At 46.4% G+C, this 22,290-nt stretch overlaps 1 protein-coding gene across 9 annotated transcripts in view; it reads right to left on the bottom strand.

Annotated features, from left to right (window-relative positions):
• The window catches only part of LOC146272959 (uncharacterized), a 44,931-nt gene that overhangs the window by 14,493 nt on the left and 8,148 nt on the right, over positions 1-22,290 (bottom strand). For all 9 annotated transcript variants that reach the window (XR_014766574.1, XM_084704924.1, XM_084704916.1 and 6 more), the window contains exons 2-11: positions 8,143-8,275; positions 7,652-7,819; positions 4,906-5,010; positions 3,211-3,253; positions 2,750-2,825; positions 2,361-2,579; positions 1,845-1,932; positions 1,592-1,744; positions 716-813; positions 58-233 (exon numbers count right to left, since the gene is read on the bottom strand). Coding sequence is in view for 8 of the 9 variants with exons in the window: in XM_084704924.1 (XP_084561050.1) it covers positions 58-233; positions 716-813; positions 1,592-1,744; positions 1,845-1,932; positions 2,361-2,579; positions 2,750-2,825; positions 3,211-3,253; positions 4,906-5,010; positions 7,652-7,819; positions 8,143-8,181 (1,165 nt within the window). In the remaining variant the exon portion in view is untranslated. The remainder of the gene's footprint in view (positions 1-57; positions 234-715; positions 814-1,591; positions 1,745-1,844; positions 1,933-2,360; positions 2,580-2,749; positions 2,826-3,210; positions 3,254-4,905; positions 5,011-7,651; positions 7,820-8,142; positions 8,276-22,290) is intronic.

The raw sequence follows: 22,290 nt of genomic DNA, 5'->3' as shown, positions 1-22,290 counted from the left end.
ACGGTTCACAGACGTCGACAGAGGTGAGAGAGAACGGGTTCAGAACACGGTGCTTACCTCCGTCCAAGCTGCGAGATAGCAAGTACCTCTTGCTGGCGGAGCGTTCAAAGTGAGGGGCAGGCCGGTCTATGAGGGCGCTGGCCTGCCGGGTCTGGGCCTGGGTCCTCCCACTGTAACGGAACTTAGAGCCCATCACCAGGAACCCCTTGGGTGGAGGCTCCGGGGACACCAGCCTGAGGGTCACACATACCAAGCCCAAAGACTTACACCTTGAAAATGAAAGGTATATATATATATCCACAATATCATATCAACATGTTTCCCACAGTTATGTTAGGGTGAATCCTTTCCAAAGGCCCAAGGCAAATCACGCAATGAAGCAGAGAAGAGAAACAAGTTAATACACGAGGGCTAAGAGACAAAACTGTGAAGACGAAAAACAGCCTGAGTCATGGTGTAGATGTGAACCTAGATGAGGCAAATGCCTTGGGTGTGAGAGCGCTGTGATCAAAGCTGTGGTGGAATCACACCTAAGCTCTTTCTGCAAGATATCCTGCAGTTCTGATGCCTAAGCACAGTGATGCCTAAGCACAGCGAGGTGTGGAGACAAGTTTGGGAAACTGATCAAATCCAAGGGTGCACAGGACCATAACCTAGTAGGCCATCTTGTACAGGTGCTTCATAAACTCTCCTGAGAAAGCAGATGAAAGCTTACCTGAAGAAGGTGTGGTGCTCAATGCAGACTTTCCACAGTCTCTTGGCTGCTCGGTGGTTGGGGAGCTTGAAACCAATAGTGCTCTCAAACTGTTCATACTGGGTTTAAAGAGGGGAGTGAGAAAAGGAGAGTTGTTAGGAGGAAGAAGTGGCAGGTGTGTATGTGTGTTCTCCTAGTGAATGGTTGAAGACAGTCTCGTACAGATGCACTTAATGAACAGAAACACGTCCAGCAGGACACTAACACAATGTGTTCTGGATGATACTGTCAGCAGTGTGACAGTGGGACAGCCGCGTAGGTCCCTACGCTCGTCAATGTAAAGGAATCATGATAAGGAATGACACTTTGTCAAGCATGCTGACCGACTATCTGACATACCGAGTTGGGGATTGGGAATCAGCATGAGGGTGGCATTCATGGCTCTATATTTATACTCCCAACCTCTCATTCTGGTTAGTTCTGCAGCTGCATTGAGCAAATAAAGGCTCTCTTTATCCGTCTCTTTCAGAGGCTCACAGTGGGCCTTGACTGGGGCCTGGCCAGACAGCCTGTCAAACTGGCACTCAGCATGGTGGATAGGTTGCTGTGCAGCAGCACTAACCCAGACAGACTGCATCCACTTCCACCCTGAGGGAGGAACTCATGAGATTTTCCAACTACAGTGTCTGGTCCATCGGCTTGACTGATCGTCACTTATCTCACATTCTAGTCTGCACCGCTACGTTCCAACCATGAAAGAAATGGCGCCAAGGCTGGGAAAACGTTAACTGTGTTATTGTCTTGCGTTGATTTGAAAATGATTATAAACGGACCGAAAAATGAAAAGAAATTAGAGAAATCTTTTTTATCAGGACATAAATGAGGGCATTCCAGTACCTCTCCAGGGCGGATCTTGATGTAGAAGTTGCTCCTCTTGTAGGATATCTTGAGGATCTTGGGCCAGGCAAAGCGATTGATCCTCAGACGGTCCCTGTAGATCAGCAGTCCATTGGCACAAACCCCCAGCATGATATCTATCCCTTCTGAATCCTAGAGAAGACAGGACGTGAAGACAACACATCAGCATGATAAAGGAATACCTTTGTAGGGGACAAAAATGAACATAATGATAATCTGTTCTAGAGTTGACCTTGGCATGATGGAGGTCTACTCCATACATGGACAGCTTCTTTGCATTCTCCAGGAAGTTGATTTCTGCTTCAGCTGGAGTCATACCCCTGAAACAAAGTAAAAGAATAACCACCAAGACCACCACACATGTTTCAACAGTGCACAACCACATAAAATGTGCTAAATTGTTTTTAGTAATAAGCCTGGTATTTTTTCCATGTTACCACTTCCACCCACCACAACACTAAATCTCAATGGGATCATGCCAACCGCCAGTGCCAGTCTAAAGCAGGGAGTGGACCCTGAGACCGGGGAAGTGGCGACATATTGGCGAGGCACTGTGCGGAGACAGAAATGACAGATGCTGGGGAAATGTGGTGTAATTTATCAACATATGTGTGGCGGGCCATTTGACACTATGTGAGTAACAGCTTACCAGCAGGATCCAATGGCTCCACTCGAGAAACAGAGACACAGCGTTGTACAGTATATATGGCACAACAAGACACAACGGAAACACGTGGAATGTACGTACTTGTAGGTGCGGTGCAGCTCCATCACTCTCTCCTCCAGCTCGCGAGTCTGGTTGGGGGCGAAGCGGAAGTCGTTGACGTAGTCGGTGCCATGGTCATCGTGGTCGTAGTCTCCCAGCTCGGCCTGGACGGCATAGGAGCCCAGGAGGGCGTGGGTGACGAAGGAGCAGGGCAGGCGACCTGATAGCATGTCATCCCTTAGTTGCAGACACAGGTAGTACCTGCCAGGGGACAAACAAGAAGGAGGACGTTAGACAGAACTGGCCAAGTGTGTAGGCAAGCTCCAACAGGAAGGACAAGACATCGAAGTCTGTGGAATTTCCAATCCTTTAAGGGGGGTTTACTACTGCTTTCAAACAAAGTGCACGTTTGTGCCCATCCCATTCCTTACCTGGTAATGTCCTCTGTAAGCTGGGAGGGATCTGGAGGGTAGAATTTGACAGCAAAGACAAAGTTCCAGGGAGCAGCTGAGGACAGACATGAACACAATGGGATGAGTAACTGCTGCTTAAAAATGAAGACACGTACGGTGAACTACATACAGTATTCACGTGTCTCAATAGGAGCCTAAACCAGCCCACAGAATAATACATTTGAGATATATTTAAAAAAAAACTATGAATATTTTGTATTTTATACATTTTGTATTTGGTTTACATTTTACATTCTTTGTTTCTTCGTCTTGCCTGCTGCAACACCTCAATTTCCCATTGGGAATCAATAAAGTACTCACCACTAACTGCTAACTATATATTTCTATACTCAGACTATACTATAGAATTCATGTAAATGACTATGTGACATTTGAGAGCAGCTGGCGTGCACGTGCTACGTGACTGAGCAGATACTCACTGCGCATCTGCTTCTTGATCTCCTTGGATGGATCCAGCCAGTTCTGAAACACAGGAAGGAGTCACAAGGGGGCTGCAGGAAAAAGGGCAACTGCACATTCTGTTGCCACACTCTGGTCCACTCCCTGGCTATAATTGCAGAAGAGGTTGTTGGTGAAAGCCTCCCCATATGTTTAAATGACAGGAAGTACGCCTTCCCCCACTGTGCTGTTCGACAGAGGGAGTGGAGCGTCTATTCCAACATCTGTTTGCCTATTGTGATACTAAATTGCCACTGGGCCGCTTATTTCGTCAGCTCTTTCAAGCCTCATCAGTGTAATGATGTAAATCACCACACGAGGCGCTGTTTCTGGAATAAAATATACCCCCACACAATCTCACACGAGTAAAGCGACGACATTCAGCGCCGACCAGCTCCTCCTTGCAAACTCAAGACGGGTGATTTAAGCATGAGTGTGTCTACTGCATGGTAAATGCTGCCATGCTATGCAGAATGTTGCAGAAAGCTGATAGTAAGCTTTCCACGGCTGAATGGCACTTGCCAACTGCTTATTACTGCTGAGAGTATTTTTGGCAGACAGTATCACATCTGCCAGTGGGAGGTCAGAAGCGTGAACGTTTAAAACTGCACAGCAGACAGCAACACTGTGGCCATCCTTCACAAACTGTGAGGAGTGCTGCCAAGTTGTTATACACATTCCAGAAAGAAACACAAACACAAACATACACGGACACACACATACATGGACATACACAAGGGGTGAGTCCCTATTGTTCTTAATTAGTTTGTTCGACACCTTAATGGGCTCCGAGCATTTATTATCATTCTGAATTTATCTGACTTCTGCCCGGGCCAAAGAGCACTAAATTACTAAAGCGTTTTGTGTTCTTTGTCTCCTCTCTATAGAGCTCCAGCAGGATTCCCGTTGTTCACTGTTCACTGCTCAGCTCAGGAGTGCTGCAGTCATAGTTCACAAAGCAATCATACACACATTAGACGTTCTCACAGAAAGGGGGGAGGATTATAACCTCATAGAGTGGCAAATAGGAGGGTCTGAAAGCACATTTCACATCTTGTTTGGCTTTAAGTCAGCGAGGACCCCTGACCCAAAGCTCCAGCTGCCCTGAGATAACTCTTTAAGAGCCAGCCTTCCAGCTCTCACCTGTTCTCTATAAGAGATAAGCATTCAGTTTGTATCCAATGTACCTCTTTGTCCCCCTAGAGCCGAGGCTCTGTTTTATTCAACTACTTCCATTACACGATACAAGTCCCAACATGCCATTATCTAAGTCTGGACACCCACAAGTGGCATATACTGTAGTGACTGGAGACAGTCCTTATGTTGGGTGTGCAGTGGGTGGATTTCTCCTCCTGTTCAGCATGTTACCAGATACCTGCCCCAGGGGAAGGCGCAACAGGGTGAACCCACTCTGCCCACAACACAGGATGTCCTCAAACAGCCTGACAGTTAGGACTATTGAGAGGATTCTTAGAGCCCAACCTTAACCTGTGACACAAAAGCCATAATTACAATTACTGTATAATTAGCTTACTCTGCCTGGAAAATTTCCACTTTTTTCTTTTGTTTGCCTCAGCTTTGTTTGTTTTTTCCACATTTGATAGATGAAACTCTGCACATTCTTCTGAAAACAGTATTTCACACGACAGCAAGTCAGAGGTGATATAGCCACTGACCTTTTGACTGTCTGCATCACTGAATGTCAGGCCATAGTAGTCTTTCTCAAGCAGGTTGAGATGTTCAAACACCATGTCCATCAGCACCTGTCCTTTGGTGTGCTTCTGCAAAGACAAAAATAGCGGGAGGTATTCATACAGTACATTTTGGAACCTTATTTGCTATTAGCTGTAATGAGTGTTGAGATTTCAACCATGCTGTATATGTTAGCATTGGCCAACAACAAGACAGCTTCTGGTTTTGTTAACACAATGTAATAGTTGAGCTCTTGAGTGCTGTATTATATTCATGGTGCTTAAAATAGTTGACAAAAAGGATCTCAGAATAAAGCTGTCAACATGGCAAGCTAGCACTAGAACAAACGCAACACATTCAAATCAGATAAGCAGATGCTGCTACTGAACTTCAATGTGGTATGTGTCTACTTTTTTTATTTCTAGGACAGCGACAGGTAATATCCTGTCCCATTAAGCCAACCATTACTATACCCAAAAGACCAGTTGATATAGCACGTCATAGAACTACACAAACACACATATACACACACATTTGAGTGCACTTTTCCCTGGGCGGTTTTACCAGAGAACTGTGTGTGGCTCTGTGGGTTGTGAGCATCTGGGCGACTTGAACGCCTGTCTTCCCCAGAGACACGTTTTGGCAGTGACAGTTAAACAGAGCAAGCTGTTGCCAGGGAAACAACATGCAGTTTGCTTCTTTCTCTATCTCACTCCTTAATATCTCAAGGCCGGGGCGTAAAGATGAGTCCTCTTAAGTCTGCTTTTGCCTCGGTGTGTGTGATGGAAATGTGGGTACCGCATGAAAAGCTCTGAAGAGTATTGACTATGTCACCCACTACAGGTCCCCACAGCAATGTTGTCGGTGGTGGATGTACAGGGGAGGGTGGCTGTATGTTATTGGAGAGCTGGTAGAAATACGTGGGCACATCAGTCAGACAGAGAAGTCTTTCTCCATGGACACACCTTTGATTCAAAGCAATTCCTTTAACTCCACTCTCCAAGCCCAAGCAAATCCCTGTCATTGTTGTCCAGAACAAAACCGAATTGCACAGTCATTTCCCGCACTTCCTAGCCCATCACCAAAAAGATGTTGCTAGTGCACACCCCAGCACAGTGTGGCTTCTCCATGCGTGGGCTGGTGGTGCGATGCCCCAGTGGACAGAGAGGCTACCAGAGGTGTGCAGGGGGGCCCGGTGCCCAGGGGGGCCAAGCAGCCATGACGAGATGGGCTAATTAACCCCTAAATGTTGCAGCTCTTCCCATGAAAGTTGTCACAAAGTGGTGCCTGCCTTCGCTCAGTGCTATTATTATTAACCCCTGAAGCGTGTAGGAGGTTGATAGGGCAGGCCTGAAATTCCAACTCAGCAATTAAGCACAGGAAGGAGCACGCCTTTCTAGGAATGAGGTGAGAGACTTCTGAAATGCTGTACAGCAGCTGGCTATGTAAACAGGGCGCATGGAGAGAGATTCAATTGTACATCTAGAAGCAGACTGCTATATTAAGAGATTCAAGGAGGGTACAAGGCAAAAGCCTGGATCATCATATAGTGAATGTGTGTTTTCCACTGATCTTTTAAAGACTACCCACACAAGGTGCCTTCATCACACTCACAAACAATCACTCTACCGTATGTTTGTAAGGGGTTACACCTATTACCATAAGTAAAGGGCTGCTGTCATTAACACCCCACCAATAACACTATCCTGGTTTCTCCTCGGTTGCACCTGGACAGCAACTTTTAATGACTATGGATTTCCCATAATTCTTTCCCAGGTTGTAATGCAAGGGTGGATTTCATCTGACCAGGTCATTTCACTCTGCCATGTTTGTATCAAGGAGAAGGATGTGGGGGAGGAGGTGCAGAGAGAGGGCACATGCCATATGGATCCCTAGCCACTAACAGCCTAATGCCAAATGCCCCTGCCAAAACAGGCGCATGATAGTTCAACACAGAGACATGCCATGCCGATTGAACAGCTTCTCTTTGCCCAAAAGTTCATTTTAATTTCACTGACAAGCTGATGGGAATAACTCTAACATAACTCTTCCAATGGGACGATATTCTCTCAACGTCATGCCAAAGGGGGGTAGGAGAGCAGGAGAGGGCCAGCACTGTTCAACGTTGATACTGTGGTTGCCACTATTGGCTAGATACATGCTCCACTGGTCTAGCAGAAACACATATTTGCTGAACATATGACTACTCACTTCTCCTATCCCAACACACTTTCACTGTCAACATATTGTATTTCTTCATACAAATGCTCCCAACCAGCATGTCAAAAAAGAATGCCCCAACTGTAATGTGCAGCATAGTCAATTGAAACAATGGGAATAATTGTGGAGGATGACGAATCCTCGTACTGCACATGTGCTAACATGCTCCACTACTCCTCTACACGCCTGTTATGTGGGTGTGTTCACTAGAATGTGCAACCTTGATTGGGCCTTGCCCAAGCCCCCTGCGTGAATCTCTCCCTCTATCATCCTCTGTGTGACAGCCTTATCTGTTCTCTGCAGCTAACACCACACCGCCACCTCGTCGTGAAACTAGTTGCATCTGCTGCAGGGCGAACAACAACAAAGAAAATACATTTGTAGGAATGTCATATTGGGCAGTGATTAATATAGTTTCTTGTAAAATTCAAAGCAGAACAGGTCCATGTAATCCTGTGAATGAAAAACACGGTACTCTATCGGAGATCATAGTGATCCTCAGATGCCTACCTCGATTGCTGCCTCATATTCGGTGGTATCAAGAAGGGTGACCTTGAAAGGGGCAGTCTTTGGCCGCTTGGAGGACTTCTGTGGTGATTTGGGCATCTTGTTGGGGGTGGTCTTCTCTGACAGATCATCTGTGTCCCTGTAGTCATCTAGAGGTTTGGAGTCTTGATCCTAAGGGCAAAGGATCAAACAATCACAGCTCAAACTTCAGCAAACCATATTATCTTAATCATTACAAAATGTTTGTATATGTGTCAAATGGAGGGTGATAGCATGAAGTGCATAAATGTTTTGCAGTGTTCATCATGACAAAAGGTTGCAGAAATACCACGGGAGATAATGGGTGCATCCCAATATCCATACTACAATCATATTTAGTATGCCAGGAAAATATTTAATATGTCCCAATACAAACTAAGTCTATGCAAATGTTTACTTTTTGCAGTATGCAAGCCAGCATGCTATTCTGGTTATTCTGAAGAAATGTCTCTTACATGTTTGGCCATCTTGCCATCCGAGGCAGAGTCCTGCATGACTACTACTGCCCCCTCAGGTGGGAGGACTCTCTACAGCCTTCTGTACCAGACTCAGGGCCTTGCTCTGCAGCCAAAGCAAATCAGCTCAAACCTGAGAGGGAAAAAGAAATACACAGAACTTGTAAAACCTTACTTACTGGTGTTGTGTTGTTTCCACAATTGCAATTGTGCAAAAAAAAACAAGGAAGCAGTTGTGGAAGAAAGTTCTGTCCATCTCCACTAGAATAGTGTGACCAGTTTAGGTTCTGGGCTTATAAGTATTAGACAGCCAGCTGATTGGAATGAGAGTTTATTTAACACCTTGACATAAATATGACCAGTTCACACACATGGGTACAAGTAAAGCCAGGTCAGAGGATGGTGTTCATCGTGAAATGACAAAACAAAGATAACGTACAGCCAATTAACGTTTGGTATAGGCAGTGACAGAGACACTCAATACAATATGTGAATGAAAAGCATATAATCCATGCCCAGACAATAAGGCACTAGCTGATCAACTGATTGTGGTTAACAGAAGCACATCTAATTTCTTCAACACAGTCAGTGGATGATCCTTATACAGCTACTCAACTTCCATGCCACCAAATAAGGAAAATAAATCGTCACAAAACACTTTCTGTGGTCAACTTGTCAACTTGTTTTAGTGACCACTCAGCATTACTGAAAGCACCTTTTCATCAAAGACATCCATGTCGATAAAGAAAATCCCTCGACAAGTCTTTAATTTCGACAATCTCTGTCGCTAAGACTATAATCACAGAAAATGCAAGCTAATTCATTTTGCCCTAGGCAAGATAGTGGGTCTGAAAATGATGAATATGCATATGTAGAGATGGAGTACCAGTATTTGCCTAGTTATTACTCAAAATGAGTCCTATTAGTATTAGTACAATCTGCATTCAGTAGGGCCACAGCTGGTGGTGTGAACAAAACAGCTACGGTGTGGGAGGATGTGTGAACCCATCCATGGAGGGGAGGGGCTCCAAGGCTAGTTTAGAGACCGTCAGGCTGGGTCATCTTACAGTGGTTTCGTCATCCATTGACAAGCCACTGTTGTTCTCCGTACAAGGGGTAAATGACTGGAGATGGACTCTCAGATGGCATTACCCTCAACGCAGTCAGATCCGTTCAGCCCTCCCTCCATGGAAGACACCAGTACAGAGCATCAGATGCAATGTCTTGGGAGCTTGTAATCCAATCCTCCGTCTGACCCTGAAGCTCCTTCTGCCCTCGCAACACAAATCATATCACCCTAATGCAGGGGGCGAGAGGAGGGGTGCTCCTCTGGGGGTCTGGGTCTCTTCGAGGGGAGGGGGGAGGGGGGCTCAGCCACCCTGAGAGGGTCCGACACCGAGTGTGCGACTCTGCATGAAGAGAGCCCTCCATCCTCCTCAGTGCCGTCACATACTCGCCTGTCTCATTACTTCAAATCACACAGAATTAACCAAATGAATCTCTCTCCTCTGGGACAAAAAGAGCAGGGGGAAGCAGTGTGTCAGCTGCTGTGGGCCTCGTCTTCCCCGGCTGTCTGTTCCAGCTGAGCTCTGGGCTGTATGGTGCTAAATCAATTTTCCGTCAGCGGCTGAATCAAGTCAATGACCGCCAGGCATACCCTCCTATTGTGCAGCGCTCTCCCACGAGTCTTAGTAAGGAGACACGTGCACCTCTCTCCTATCCTCTCTGTCTCTTCGACAGCCTCAGTCTCACTTGAGGCGTCTCTCAATGACCCGGCGTCGTTCATGTTTGTACACCTCTTTAATCTGTATGATTGAAAGACCCAGCAAGTACACAGTCATTGGCATCATCCGCTGAGATGACAACCATATGAGTGTGCCTGTAATAGCTATGGGGTGGATCACGTTCCTCTGCCAGCAATATCACAGGTTTGAAAACATTGTCCAGGCAAACTTGCCCCTTGCTTGAAGATAAAACAGCCAATCCTTCTGTTTCACACCCAGTCAGTAAATAATGACTCACATCTTTCATAACTTTCACTTTCTCCTGGATCGATAGAAGAGCACGTATTGGCTGTGAATGATTTAGCTATCCATGATTTAAAGTGCTATGTAAGTCAATATTGCACAGTACTGCTCTTATTAGAGTGGGATGTTTAATACACAGGCAAGCACACTCTCCCCATTTCCCCTCTCCCCCTTTCTCTCTTTCTCTGTCACTCTCTCACTCAAACACTCACCCATACCTTAGGTCTAATACTGAGATCTTTAATGGATCCAGATTAATTACAAAATTAGTATGGACTGATGTCACAGGAATGAGATGAACCCTAAGGAATACATTCAAATTCCAGTCACACGCCATTACCTATAACAGCCCCCACCATCGACACACAGTCATCACCTCTGCAGAGGAGAAATTACAGCTTACAGCTGCAAGCCGTCTAGCACCATTCTCTATAAGCAGACCTGCTAAGATGTTTCTATCACAACACACTGTGCTCTATTGATCTAATGCTTTATGGTTTAGTCCAGCACAGCACAAGTAGAACAAAGAAAAGAAGCCCTGTAATGACATTTTGGAACACGTTCTTTTTAGTGTACCACTGTCCATTACTTGCATTTCCCTTCCTTTCTCATTGTTCTGATCACAAAGAAGTGGCTTTAATCTGAGAGTAGAGTGAGGAGAGAGAAAGAGAGAGAGAGAGAGAGAGAGAGAACTGAGACAGAGAAAGAGAGAGAGAGAGAGAGAGAGAGAGAGAGAGAGAGAGAGAGAGAGAGAGAGAGAGAGAGAGAGAGAGAATTGAGAGAGAGAATTGAGAGAGAGCACGTAAGAGTACTGGCTCAGCTCGGAGATTCAGTTGCCATGGTAACTGTTCTGAACCCATTTTTTCCCCTCCTCCGGAGCGGCACATGTGACAGCGGGCTGAAGGAGAAGGGAAGAGAGAGGGAGGAAGAATGAAAGATGGCAGGCCACAACAAGAGGCGAGGATGGAGGGATCAAGCAAGAGAAAGATCAGAAATTGTTAAAAGGGGGGGGGGGAGGGCTGCTTTAAGGGCTACGAAGGGAAAGGGTGGATTACGACTCAAGGAATGCCAAGCATTACAAGGACCACACAGCTCCCCTGACCAGTCAGAGCACATGCCCCAGTCCAAGCTGCTTTGTCTAGACAACGGAGTGGGATCCGGGCCCAGTCACGGACATCCCTGTGCCAGCCGCGGGGGGCCGTTCACTGGCTCTGATAACCTTCTCCTGCCTTTGATGTTTGTCTTGACTACCTGTGGGACCTGCCAACACACAGTCGTCTCTGACAGGGGGGTTTACTACAGCAGTGTCTGGCCAAGTCTCCACTCCAATCCCAAATCCATTCTGCTCATTGGTACTCAGGCTGTAATCCTCTTTGTTGGTGCTGTGTGCCTTTGCTGACTGGGTAGTTCTGCAGAGTATGGCATGTGGCTTGATTTCTGTCTTTAGGTGGGCTCTTGGGAAATAGGGAAACAAATTGTATGTCTAAACTATTGCTCCCACTTTACCATACAGCAATAGAGACATCTATTTTGCTTTGTGTAGACAGCCACTCAGGTGGCAGGGAAGTCCTTTACTGGAGAGCTTTCAGTTTTGCACAATGACTGTGTTTGTATGGGCGAGTAGAGCAGGTTGCACAGTCTGAAGATCTGGCTACAGGGCCTAAACGTCTGGTCCCATAAATGTCATGTGCCAGGTGTCAGTTACTGTTAAAGTCAGTTGAAAGTCAGACTAGTGCTCTGCCTTACAACCTTTCACCTCACCTGCAGAAGGCAATGTGAATACAGTACATGAAGTGGAATGACATTTCAGACAACACGGCTTGTCTGAAAGGAAATGAGACCATTCATCTTCTAAAGGTCCTGTTGGAACTGGTTTCTTCCACTCTGTCTCTGCAGCCCTGACCAACAGTGTCACTGTCAGGTCAAGCAGCCAGTCACCGGAAAAAAGGAGTTTCACAATGACATCTGCTATCACCACTCTCATTCAACCACGCAACAAATCCGTCCAGGTTGTTATACACACTGACAATCTCAACGTTATGCCAATGGAGCATTCAAGCTTTGCCTGAAGCACAATCCACATGCCTCAAAACACATACACAAGGTGCAGTGTGTTTTTGAGGAATCCTACTTGGTCTCCATTCCCCACATATGCCCTAGGTCTTTCCTAACACTTCCTGTGTTTAGTGTGAGCTGATGGATGCTGACAGAGAAGGCCTAGCCCCAGGCCGTGTGGTCTCTGGTATCCAAGGAGAGAAAAGGACTACTACTTACAAGGAGTTTCACAGCTCCCACTCTCCACATTCCTGGATCCCTGCCTGGTACACCTGGACTGACCCAGGGAGGAAGAGAGAAGCGAGCCTGGGTATTGGCAGCCCTCGCTCAGCTTTCTACCAGCATTTGACAGACTCTCAGAGACATATAAGGGACATTCACAATTTAGCTCGCTCCGAAACTGAAGCGGCTCGCAGGGGATATCAATGGCATCAAGCGCAGAGCAGGATTGTGGCACGGTGAGATGCTTCAAATGAATGTTTCACTGCAACGCTGCAAAACTCTGTGATACTGCATCAAACGGCATGTGACCTATTCCACGCTGTGCTGGTGTTCAGTATAGCGTGTGGGAGCACACACCTCATGGCACTGAGGGGCCGGCCTCCATGGCTGTGTTTTATCAACCGACTGGAAGACGAGGGCTTTATTGATCAATGCCTGTGTCTATTGACCACACATATGAATCCATTTGTCCATTACTTCTTAAGAGGTTTTTTCTATTTCAAGGTATAGTGGAACAAATTACAAGGAAGCACACAGTTCTGGGATATTACCCTTCAGATGTATATACAGATTCCAGTCAGCAACTGCTTCTTTGAAAGTAATGGGAAAAACTGCTGGCATTTGTTCAACCCTTTTATTACCGGGCTAATCTTCCATTAACGGAATGAGTTTCTCTTTTTCTACCTCATCCATTTCCTTCCAATAACAACGTCATAATTGCTCCCTGTCAAATGTCTTTGCCTGTGCAACAATGTGTGAGAGGGCAGAATTTCTCAGATTCTTTAAAAAAGTACTTTTAAAACATTCTGATGTTGGATGTCATGCTCCTGTCACAAGCCACAAGCATAACAACATGAACCTCTCTCATCATAACCAAAAGCTTGGCCACATTCTTCAGAGGCCCTGTCCTCTTCTCAGACTCCACAATGCACCAGTTAATAAGAGACTGTCAGGAAGGGTGCTCTTTCCAGAGAGCTTATGGTGGATTACATACCGCTATTATCAAGGAGCAGCAGAATCGGTTTCCGTGCCTCACCCTTTTAAAAACAGCACAATTACTCCTGTTGTACTCAACCGAGAGAACTGCTGATAAAGAAACACATTTACAGTCGAATGGGCTTGTTTTGTTTAGTTTTGCAAAGTACATTAGCACAATGGTGCATCTGAAGAACTTAACAGTGCTATATAATGAGTCTATCAAAAGAAAAGAAAAATGGAAAGGCTACTGAAAAAGCAATAGGCCAAATACAGATAATAAAGATGATGTTGTTTGGTTGTTTGAATCAGGCTGTAGCACTTCGACAAAGGGAGACTATTCACACACTTCAACCAACCATATTTCTCTGTGCAACCAATAAATCAAGTGAAGAGTTAAATACAGCTTCACAAAAAGCTCCTCCCATCACCCTGTTGAGAGTTAACTGAAAAACAATATTTGCAATATTTGTCTCCAACGTGGTGAGTGTGGTTAGTTGACTACTCGGATTCCTTTTGAAGATAAGAATAGCTTTATTCACATGCTGAGAGACAGTGTTCCATATGAGTCTTCCCTGTCCTGATGATTCATTTGCATTTCACAGTCTGGTAAGCATACAAAGATTTTAGTTTTTTTCATTCAGGGGACATAGCCATTTTGTCATTGCCCAGCTGCATATTAGACCTCCACCCTCACACACACAACGAGGGTGTGATGTTCCTTCATAACGTCACTGAGAGACTGGTGACTGCGAAAGACCATTCTTCTACTCTCCAGGAAGGTCATTGCACCTTCTGCTTCCCTGCATGTATTTATGCTAATCACTGGACATAAATACCTGCCCTTGTGAAAGTTCAAACTGGGCTTTGAGGAGGCCCGGGCTGCACACGAGGACAGAGTGAAGCAGGAGAAGCCCTGGCAGTCTACTGACACTCAGGGGGACCATGGTGTCCTTTAGAGGAGCGTCCAGGTCCACGCTGCGAACACACGGTCACCTCCAACAAAGCTTTTCCAATTTCCTTTCAACCCTGCAAGACGTAGAAAGGGGCATAAATCACGATGAGAGCGGCGGGCGTCCGAGCCCTCACAGCACATTCCATCTCCCCCGTGGCCGGCCTGAATTATGGCGACATGTTTTCACTGTATTTATCTCCAGGGATCAAGATGGATCAGGAGGCCATACAACAGGAGTTATTGAGAGATTGCTGCAGTGCCCTCAAGGAGGTCAAGCATGGAAGAGACCTGGTGTATTTGGTTATGGGATCAGTGTAAGATTAGTACCATTTATCACCCCCATCACAGCTTTAGTATAAAACAAGGGAAACAGAAGGATTATTTGACAACATACTCCTATTACCAAAGATTACAGAATTATATTTTGATTCACACTTATGTTGCAGTACGATCTGTATGGCTCAATTATACAGAAACCGAATCATAGAGTTTGTTAGAAATGTGGACTTTTTTCAGACCACTTTTTCAATTCAAAGAGCATCACTGCTGTGCTCATTCAACTCTAAACACTGGGATCGAAACAATTTCTATAAAAGATAATGGGATGAGATTTGCATAAGTAGCCCATCAGAATGACAATGCAGAATGCTCCGATAAGGAAATATGCTGAGCTGGACCGTGAGACGGCTGGCAGAGGAGAGCCATCTAGGCAAAACTAGCATCCTGCTGGTGCCCATCGGCACCCCTCTCTGCCAGCCAAACCAGGCCTGCTGTCACCCAGCAAGCTAGAGCGAGACAGCCTCCCCTCTGCTCCGTGTGGGTGATGGAGGGCTGATGGAGGAACAGGAACCATGGGCTGCCTCATTACAGACTGGCATGGGGCTGCCACTGATGCTGCCACACAGTAAGACATCAACACAGCAATGGAAGTATTGATGGTGACTGACAGACTGACAGACAGAATGACTGATTGACTGAATGACTGAATGACTGAATGAATGACTGACTGAATGACATATATATATATATACATATATATATATATAGTTTTATCTTTTATTTTTACCAAATGATATGTCTGTACAGTGCCAGAGAATGTATCTGGGATTCAACTTGCTAAGCAGCATTTCAACAAGCATGTGAGCCACTGCAGGGCCCTGGAGGCCCAAGTCAACATCCGCTACTCAGCAGTGACGAAGGAGACCACCACGTGAGAGCGTTTCCATCAGGAGAGAGGGATTCTCGACCAATCACAAGTTTACACTGTGTCTGAATGTTGACCCTACCCACACTATGACAGCAGAGCCTTTAGCCCTAACCAGCATCACCCATACAGCTCGTTTGGAGCACATCCCCCAGTGCCCATGGATAGGGTGGCAGAGGGCCATGCCATATGGGCAGTTTGTGTGTGTTTGTGGGGGGGGAGGGGCGTGGCACACAGCCACTCAGCATGGTGAAGGAGCTGGGCTGAGGAGAGGAAGGAACTTGTCTACAACTTGTCTACTCAAGGAAGTCTGTGTGATTCTGGAAGTTGTCTTAGATGTGGGTTGGAGATCCAATCCATTTGTGAGCACATGAGCACAATAAATGAATGTGGTACAGATGGAGAAGTGTGGTCCTGCTGGAGAACTTCTCTCCCTCGCCCTCTTTGATGCCCTTTTACGATCTGATCAGTGAGAAATAATAAGCAGTTAGCTATCTGTCTGAGCTTCCATTCCCACTGTCACATAAAGATGGTCGATTCGAAGCAGCTGCATCACACTACAAATAATAGCAGTGAACCATGTCAGGGTGACATTGTAATGATCACGTGCTGACATGGAAGAAAGCAGCCAAGACACTGAACAATGAGACATCACCACAGCAGGAGGCACTGAAAACAGCCTCCTCATACTTAGCATTTAAATTACCTTGGCGTTTATCAGCCAGGGACACAAGGCTGTTCTGATGTTAATTACAGTCACACACACATTAATGCACACACACACACATACACACTGTATATAAACACACTGTGCTCACTGTACCCTGTAGTTACATAGACAATCCATCATTTCCAGAGGATGCCTCACAACTTTAGTTTGGTATGATTAGGTATGGTGTCCTTAAACATCAATACGATGAGTTAGTATATAGCACTCCACCTGGCACACATGGAGTGGAAGTGATTTATTTTATCCAGGAGACAAACTGGTTGCAGTGAGTAACAATACTGCGACAAGGTCCCACCATGAACAAAGTGTATCAACTCAGTAAATGCTAATAAAAAGTAACATACACCTGGATGTCATTTGCCACACCACAAGGTTACCCCCTATAGTATTTCTCACTTCCCACTCCCACTTCACAGAAACATGGTTAGCAAATCTCTTCAGTCCGCAGGGCAGTGAGACATCTGTGGCCCAGTCTGTTGGTAGAATCAAGCATGTATGACACAAGGTCACACTGACATGGTGGGAGAAGGGGGGGTTGGGGGGGGTATTACTGAGAAGCATAAGATTCAGAAACTATTGTTGTAGGTAAAGAATATGTTTACAAATGGACAGCAGCTACAGTAGTATTATCTTTTTCACTATATCAGTTGCAACAAGGATAATATATCCAGTAAAATGGCATTTCAGATGTCCCTTGTTTCAGTGAGGTTTTCAGTGAAGTAACACAAGGTGACTTCATAGTGACACAGCAAATGAAACAAACAGAACCTGTATCTTAACAACTCACAAAAGTTCCCAAACAGGTTTGGATCTATCTAAGAATACAAGTATGAAGACAGGCAAATATTTTTGGACCTTTCAAATAGTTATTATAATTTAAGGCAATTGAATTATATTTTCATCTGACATATGAGTTATGTGCTGGTAAGACATGGGATATTTAAGAAGATTCAAACAGGCTTATGTCATTGTGTTTTTTCATCTAACAAGCTCCATCCTGGGAGATAGCACACTAGACAGGACCACTAAGCCACTGAGACAATGGCTGTTGTAAGCAGAGGAGAAAGCCTGAGCCAAGACACAGAGAGAACAGCACCTAATCTCATTACTATGCTCCCTGTTTAGTTCAGTTTCTGTTCATCAGCAAATATCATTCTGTATTTCTGTCCTCATTCAGAATCTGCGTGTAATCACATTCATACAGCACGCTTCTGGAGCAGAGCCAGTCTCACTCAATAATTTACAGTTGCACTCAGACTGCATTCCCAGTCATGGACACTACTGAAAAGGGGAGTCTTTCACAGTCTGCTGTCCATACTTGACTGTGGCACTGTCATAACCCCTTGTGAATTCCGGAATCTTTGCAAGGTTCATACTGGGCGATGCAGTGCTTGCACCCAGGGGTGGTATTCACAAGGGCCGTGTGAAATGAGTATAGGAGAGAGTACGCATGGTTCATACTTTAGTTGCGACTTGCATCTCTGGAGAGAATGTCTGCTATATGCATAAGAACTGTCTTCTCTCTTTTGTGTTGAACAAGAGGCTTGTGTGTGGATGCACTCCATTCTCCTCGTGACACAAATGTGATCCTTAGAGAAGTTGGAACCTCACATAATAAGCCTGCAGCCACTGGACTGACTCATTATGGAAACATGTGCACATTTCAAAGAAACCACCTTGAAAAACAAGGTCAACAGCACTTGACTCGGTATATAAAGATGTGCTATGGCCAGCTAGCAAACTCCCCTACAAGCAGCAACTAAGGCACACAGTACCACAGTTGTCATTATTCTGTATCTGATACTGGTGTGCTATTTTTATGTATAGATATAAATAATTTGTTAATTCTGTTTCATTATTTGTGTTACAGATGAGCCACTGTGATGAAACTACTAAAAATTCAAGATTTCCATGGAAGGGTGAACCATACAAACAACCTCACAAATCTCAGTGAAGCCTAATACATTCACTTGCACCTCCGATAAAATCCTCAAAACTAGCACAAAGCTTCCATGTAATTATTTTTTTTTTGACCCTTTAAGGGCATGGGCCTAGCGTATAGCATCTCACATCCCAAACATGAAAATCCATCACGGGAGAGCAGCCTTCTGAAATAAGAAAGGTGTCCCTGAGCTAGCTGTGGTACAGTATCAAGGGAAGTGATTGTGTTTTAACAGACGATCATCCTTTGCACACTACGCCAGCTAATTCCTCCACTGGGTTTGGAGGCTCGACCATGAGTAAAGGCTGAACAAGTCCATCCTCCTCAGCGAGACCCTACACAACCACAGGGATTTGCAGGTGTACCAAAGTCCCCTTGCACGCACACAGCTGAGACCAGCCTAACACACAAATTGTATTTCAGTGCCAGCCAATTCTCTCCTGATAATCACACACTGCTTGAGAAACAGATTAGGAGTCTTTCTGTTGCACCACACACTCACGCACATAAGTAACAGCATTCCAGTACACTGCCTCATCATCTTCATGTGTTTAGGATCTACATTGCAGTGTCAAGGCCATCAAAACAGTGAGAGCACTGCGTACAAGAACAGATCCAGGTGCAAAAGACACAGTGGAAAAAAGGCCATACGGCAAGTCGACACTGTTCCATAACACAGGCACTCACTTGGACTGACTCACAGTTCACACTGGGACTCCCTGGAGAGCCGTACCAGCCTCTTAGAGGACACACACCTACCACAGCTTCCCAAGTGGGGCAGGGAATATGAACACTCCCATGAGTACACATAGAGCAGCGCCACTACAGAAATCATCCATGTCAAAAGCATATGCTTACACAAACTTCCTCTCAAAGTTCTATACACACACACACACACTGTTGCAGTGTATTCACTTGTGAGAGAGAGAGAGAGAGAGAGAGAGAGAGAGAGAGAGAGAGAGAGAGAGAGAGAGCGGGGGCTTATTTCATCTCTTCGTCTGTACCTCTCCTCCCACTGAGGGCATGCGTCACTGCGGCACAGGGAGGGCGTACAACAGCATGTTGGTGTGTGTGTGTGTGTGTGTGTGTGTGTGAAAGAGAGAGAGAGAGAAAGAGAGAGAGAGTGTAGGAGAGACACAGGAAGAGAGATAGAAATATAGGCCCATAGTTGAAAAGACAGAGATGGACACCGAGTGACAGAAATGCTAAATGAGTAAATGTAAATACAGATCCAGATACCTTAGTAACTCAGATACCCCACAAGGACATCACTAACGCTCGGTGACCACTAGACCTCCAAACGTCAATCCACCTTATTTGGCCCAAGCACAAAGGTGGAGACTAACTCAGTAAGCCGCACACACAAATGCAGCTCTGTGTATAAGCCATAGACAAACACTCCTGACCAACACCTATTGACCAGACACAATGAACCCCATTTAGGTGAACTCACCCAGGGGAGGATCCCGCTCCATTTCAACACACACAGACAACACAGCTGAAAACTCTGCCTGACACTGCACATCAGGGTGGGCATGGCAGATCTCACCACAGGCTGCATGTCAGAGCAGATCCGAGGGGATCGATGGCAGCGGGCCTCTCACACAAACCAGCCTGTTTAGCATGCTGGCCCTGATTCTGAGGTCATTGGAACCCTAACAAAAAAGCTGCTAGTTCTCAATTCCATCAATGTGAGGTGCATGAGGGACGAGCAGGAGCCCTGAGGAGGAGGGAAGAACGGGGAGGGAAGGGGGAGGGAAGGGGGAGGGAAGGGGTGAAGTCACGGCCAGCATCACACCCACAATGCCCCTCAGCCGAGGCCTTGACTAAATGATTGGAGACCGTGAGTGGAAGACACATAGCAAACTGTTCCTCAGGAGCGCCGTGCGTGTCAGTCTCTCATATTCTGGGTCGCGTGTCGGCGCACGACATTGATATTGATTGGCATTCAAATACGGGAGCTGCAAGTGGATGAGCTTCTTCTGTGGTGGCTATGATTCCCCTCCTCATGCTGCTCTGCAGCATCATGAATAATCCATCCCTTCTGCTTAGCAGTCAAGACTTTCTGTCTCCTTTAATCATGGCAGACATGTTCAACAATGGCAACAGAGAGCCTTCCCTCACACCACTGTGGCCTCCTTGCCAGAGTGCCGCCGGTGAGCGAACCTGGAGGAGCCTTTATTAAGCCATACCGGAATAAGTGTCCTGCCCACTGCAACACTAATGACACGACTCATGAACTGCACTGCAATAACCCAATGTGCCTGTCAAGTGGAGCGCTGTGAAATGTTGGTGTGGAGTGTTGATGCCCTGTTCAGCGTCAGGTGAGGGTGGCGTGGCAGCTCTTGGCAGAGATGCGTTCATCATTGTGGGATGATAAGAGGAGAACGCCTAGCAGGGCCGGCTGTCAACATGACCTCGGCTTCAGTCAGTCCTCCAAAACCCAGGCACAGCTCTTCAAACACAGAGGCAGCGCAAAGAACACTTCTGCACAAAGGCCTATTGTGCCTTACTGTGACACGCTGGAACACAGGGAGCGAGAGGGGGCAACAATCAACCAAAACAACACGCCTCTCAGCCATTTCGTTCTCGCTTTCTTCTCCTCCAGTCCCTAAGGATGAAAGAGGCGGGGTGGTGCTGACACGACAAATCCGGTAAAAAGGCTGTTTGTCCTGTTGGCCTTGTCCGTGGAGGTAATAGAGGGCCGGCAGACACACCCACCCACCCACCCACACACACACACACACACACAAGCACACACAGCTGAAATTGACCTGGAAAATCTCCTAGCCTTTCCCGTAGCCACAGAAAGCAGCTCTGGAGCGTAGATACCATCTGATCAGCACACGGCCAGGAGATAAGAAGCCCAGGACAGCATCTCTGTGTGTTGAGACTCACCGTGCCTCAGCTCTATGGCAGCCACGATCATAGCATAGCGCACCCATGGCAGAGAGAAGAGCAGCTACGGATCGCTGCCGTGTGGCGGTATTGCTGACACAGAACCAACCCCCCCCCCGTCCCCCGCCCCCCCCCCCTCCGTCCCCCCGCTGCTACTGGAGACGACGACACGTAGGAGGCGGTCTGGGAGCCGTCTCAAAGGAATCAAGCATCTCGAAACGCCAGGCGTTTCTAATGGGAGATCTTATGGATGAGCGAGTCGGCGCTCCAGCGAACGATATTTGCATCTACAGCAGTTTGGTAATTGGTTGTCGAATGAGATCGTCTCATTGCATGTGACAGTGGACGTGGAGTAGAAAGCCAAACAGCGTCATGGCAGAGTTCCTCCATACGTAAGCACAGTCCTGAAGCAGAGGCTATCCCAAAGTGAAGGCAGCGTTGTGGTGAGGTCTCACACATGCCACTCAAAGGTCATTGCAATGGTCATCCCTACCCGTCAAGAAGGGCTCTGTTGCCTGGCAACGACAGGGCGTAGATCCCACTGAGATCAGAGGTCTTACTGAGAGAGGTGACGTGGGACAGGGTTGGCGTTCGGCCCATTTTTCAGCCATCCTGTCCATCATCCTTCCCCCCGATTGGCTGTCAAGCTTGTGGAGGGGAAGCCTGTGTGGCATCAGAGTTTATAATCACAGGAGGACTGCAGCAGGTCTGGAGAGGATAGATCAAAAACTGTCAGCATTTTGTCTTCTTCTAGTTCGGGGATCAGATGGCCGAGCGGTTAGGGAGTCGGACGATTAATCAGAAGGTTGTTGGTTTAATTCCCGGCCGTGCAAAATGACGATGTGTCTTTGGGCAAGGCACTTCACCCTACTTGCCTTGGGGGGAATGTCCCTGTACTTACTGTAAGTCGCTCTGGATAAGAGTGTCTGTTAAATGTAAATGTAACTGTAGGTATTACCTAGAGCCCTGGAGGAAGGAAGATACATTAGACTTTTTTTTTATCCAGCCCACACAGTACAGCAATGCAAACACTCTAAGCCATGACTGGGAGACAGTCAATGTCGAACACTTGTGACAGTCAAGGATGAACGATTGTAACTGAGCTGTTTTTCTACTTGGTGCCATCTCCCTGACACTGAC

Source organism: Hypomesus nipponensis, chromosome 9, assembly GCF_054491055.1.
Source record: "Hypomesus nipponensis isolate SF chromosome 9, ASM5449105v1, whole genome shotgun sequence".
Taxonomy (NCBI): domain Eukaryota; kingdom Metazoa; phylum Chordata; class Actinopteri; order Osmeriformes; family Osmeridae; genus Hypomesus; species Hypomesus nipponensis.
Note: the sequence above shows the minus strand (reverse complement) of the source record. Positions and strands in the feature narration are given on the sequence as shown.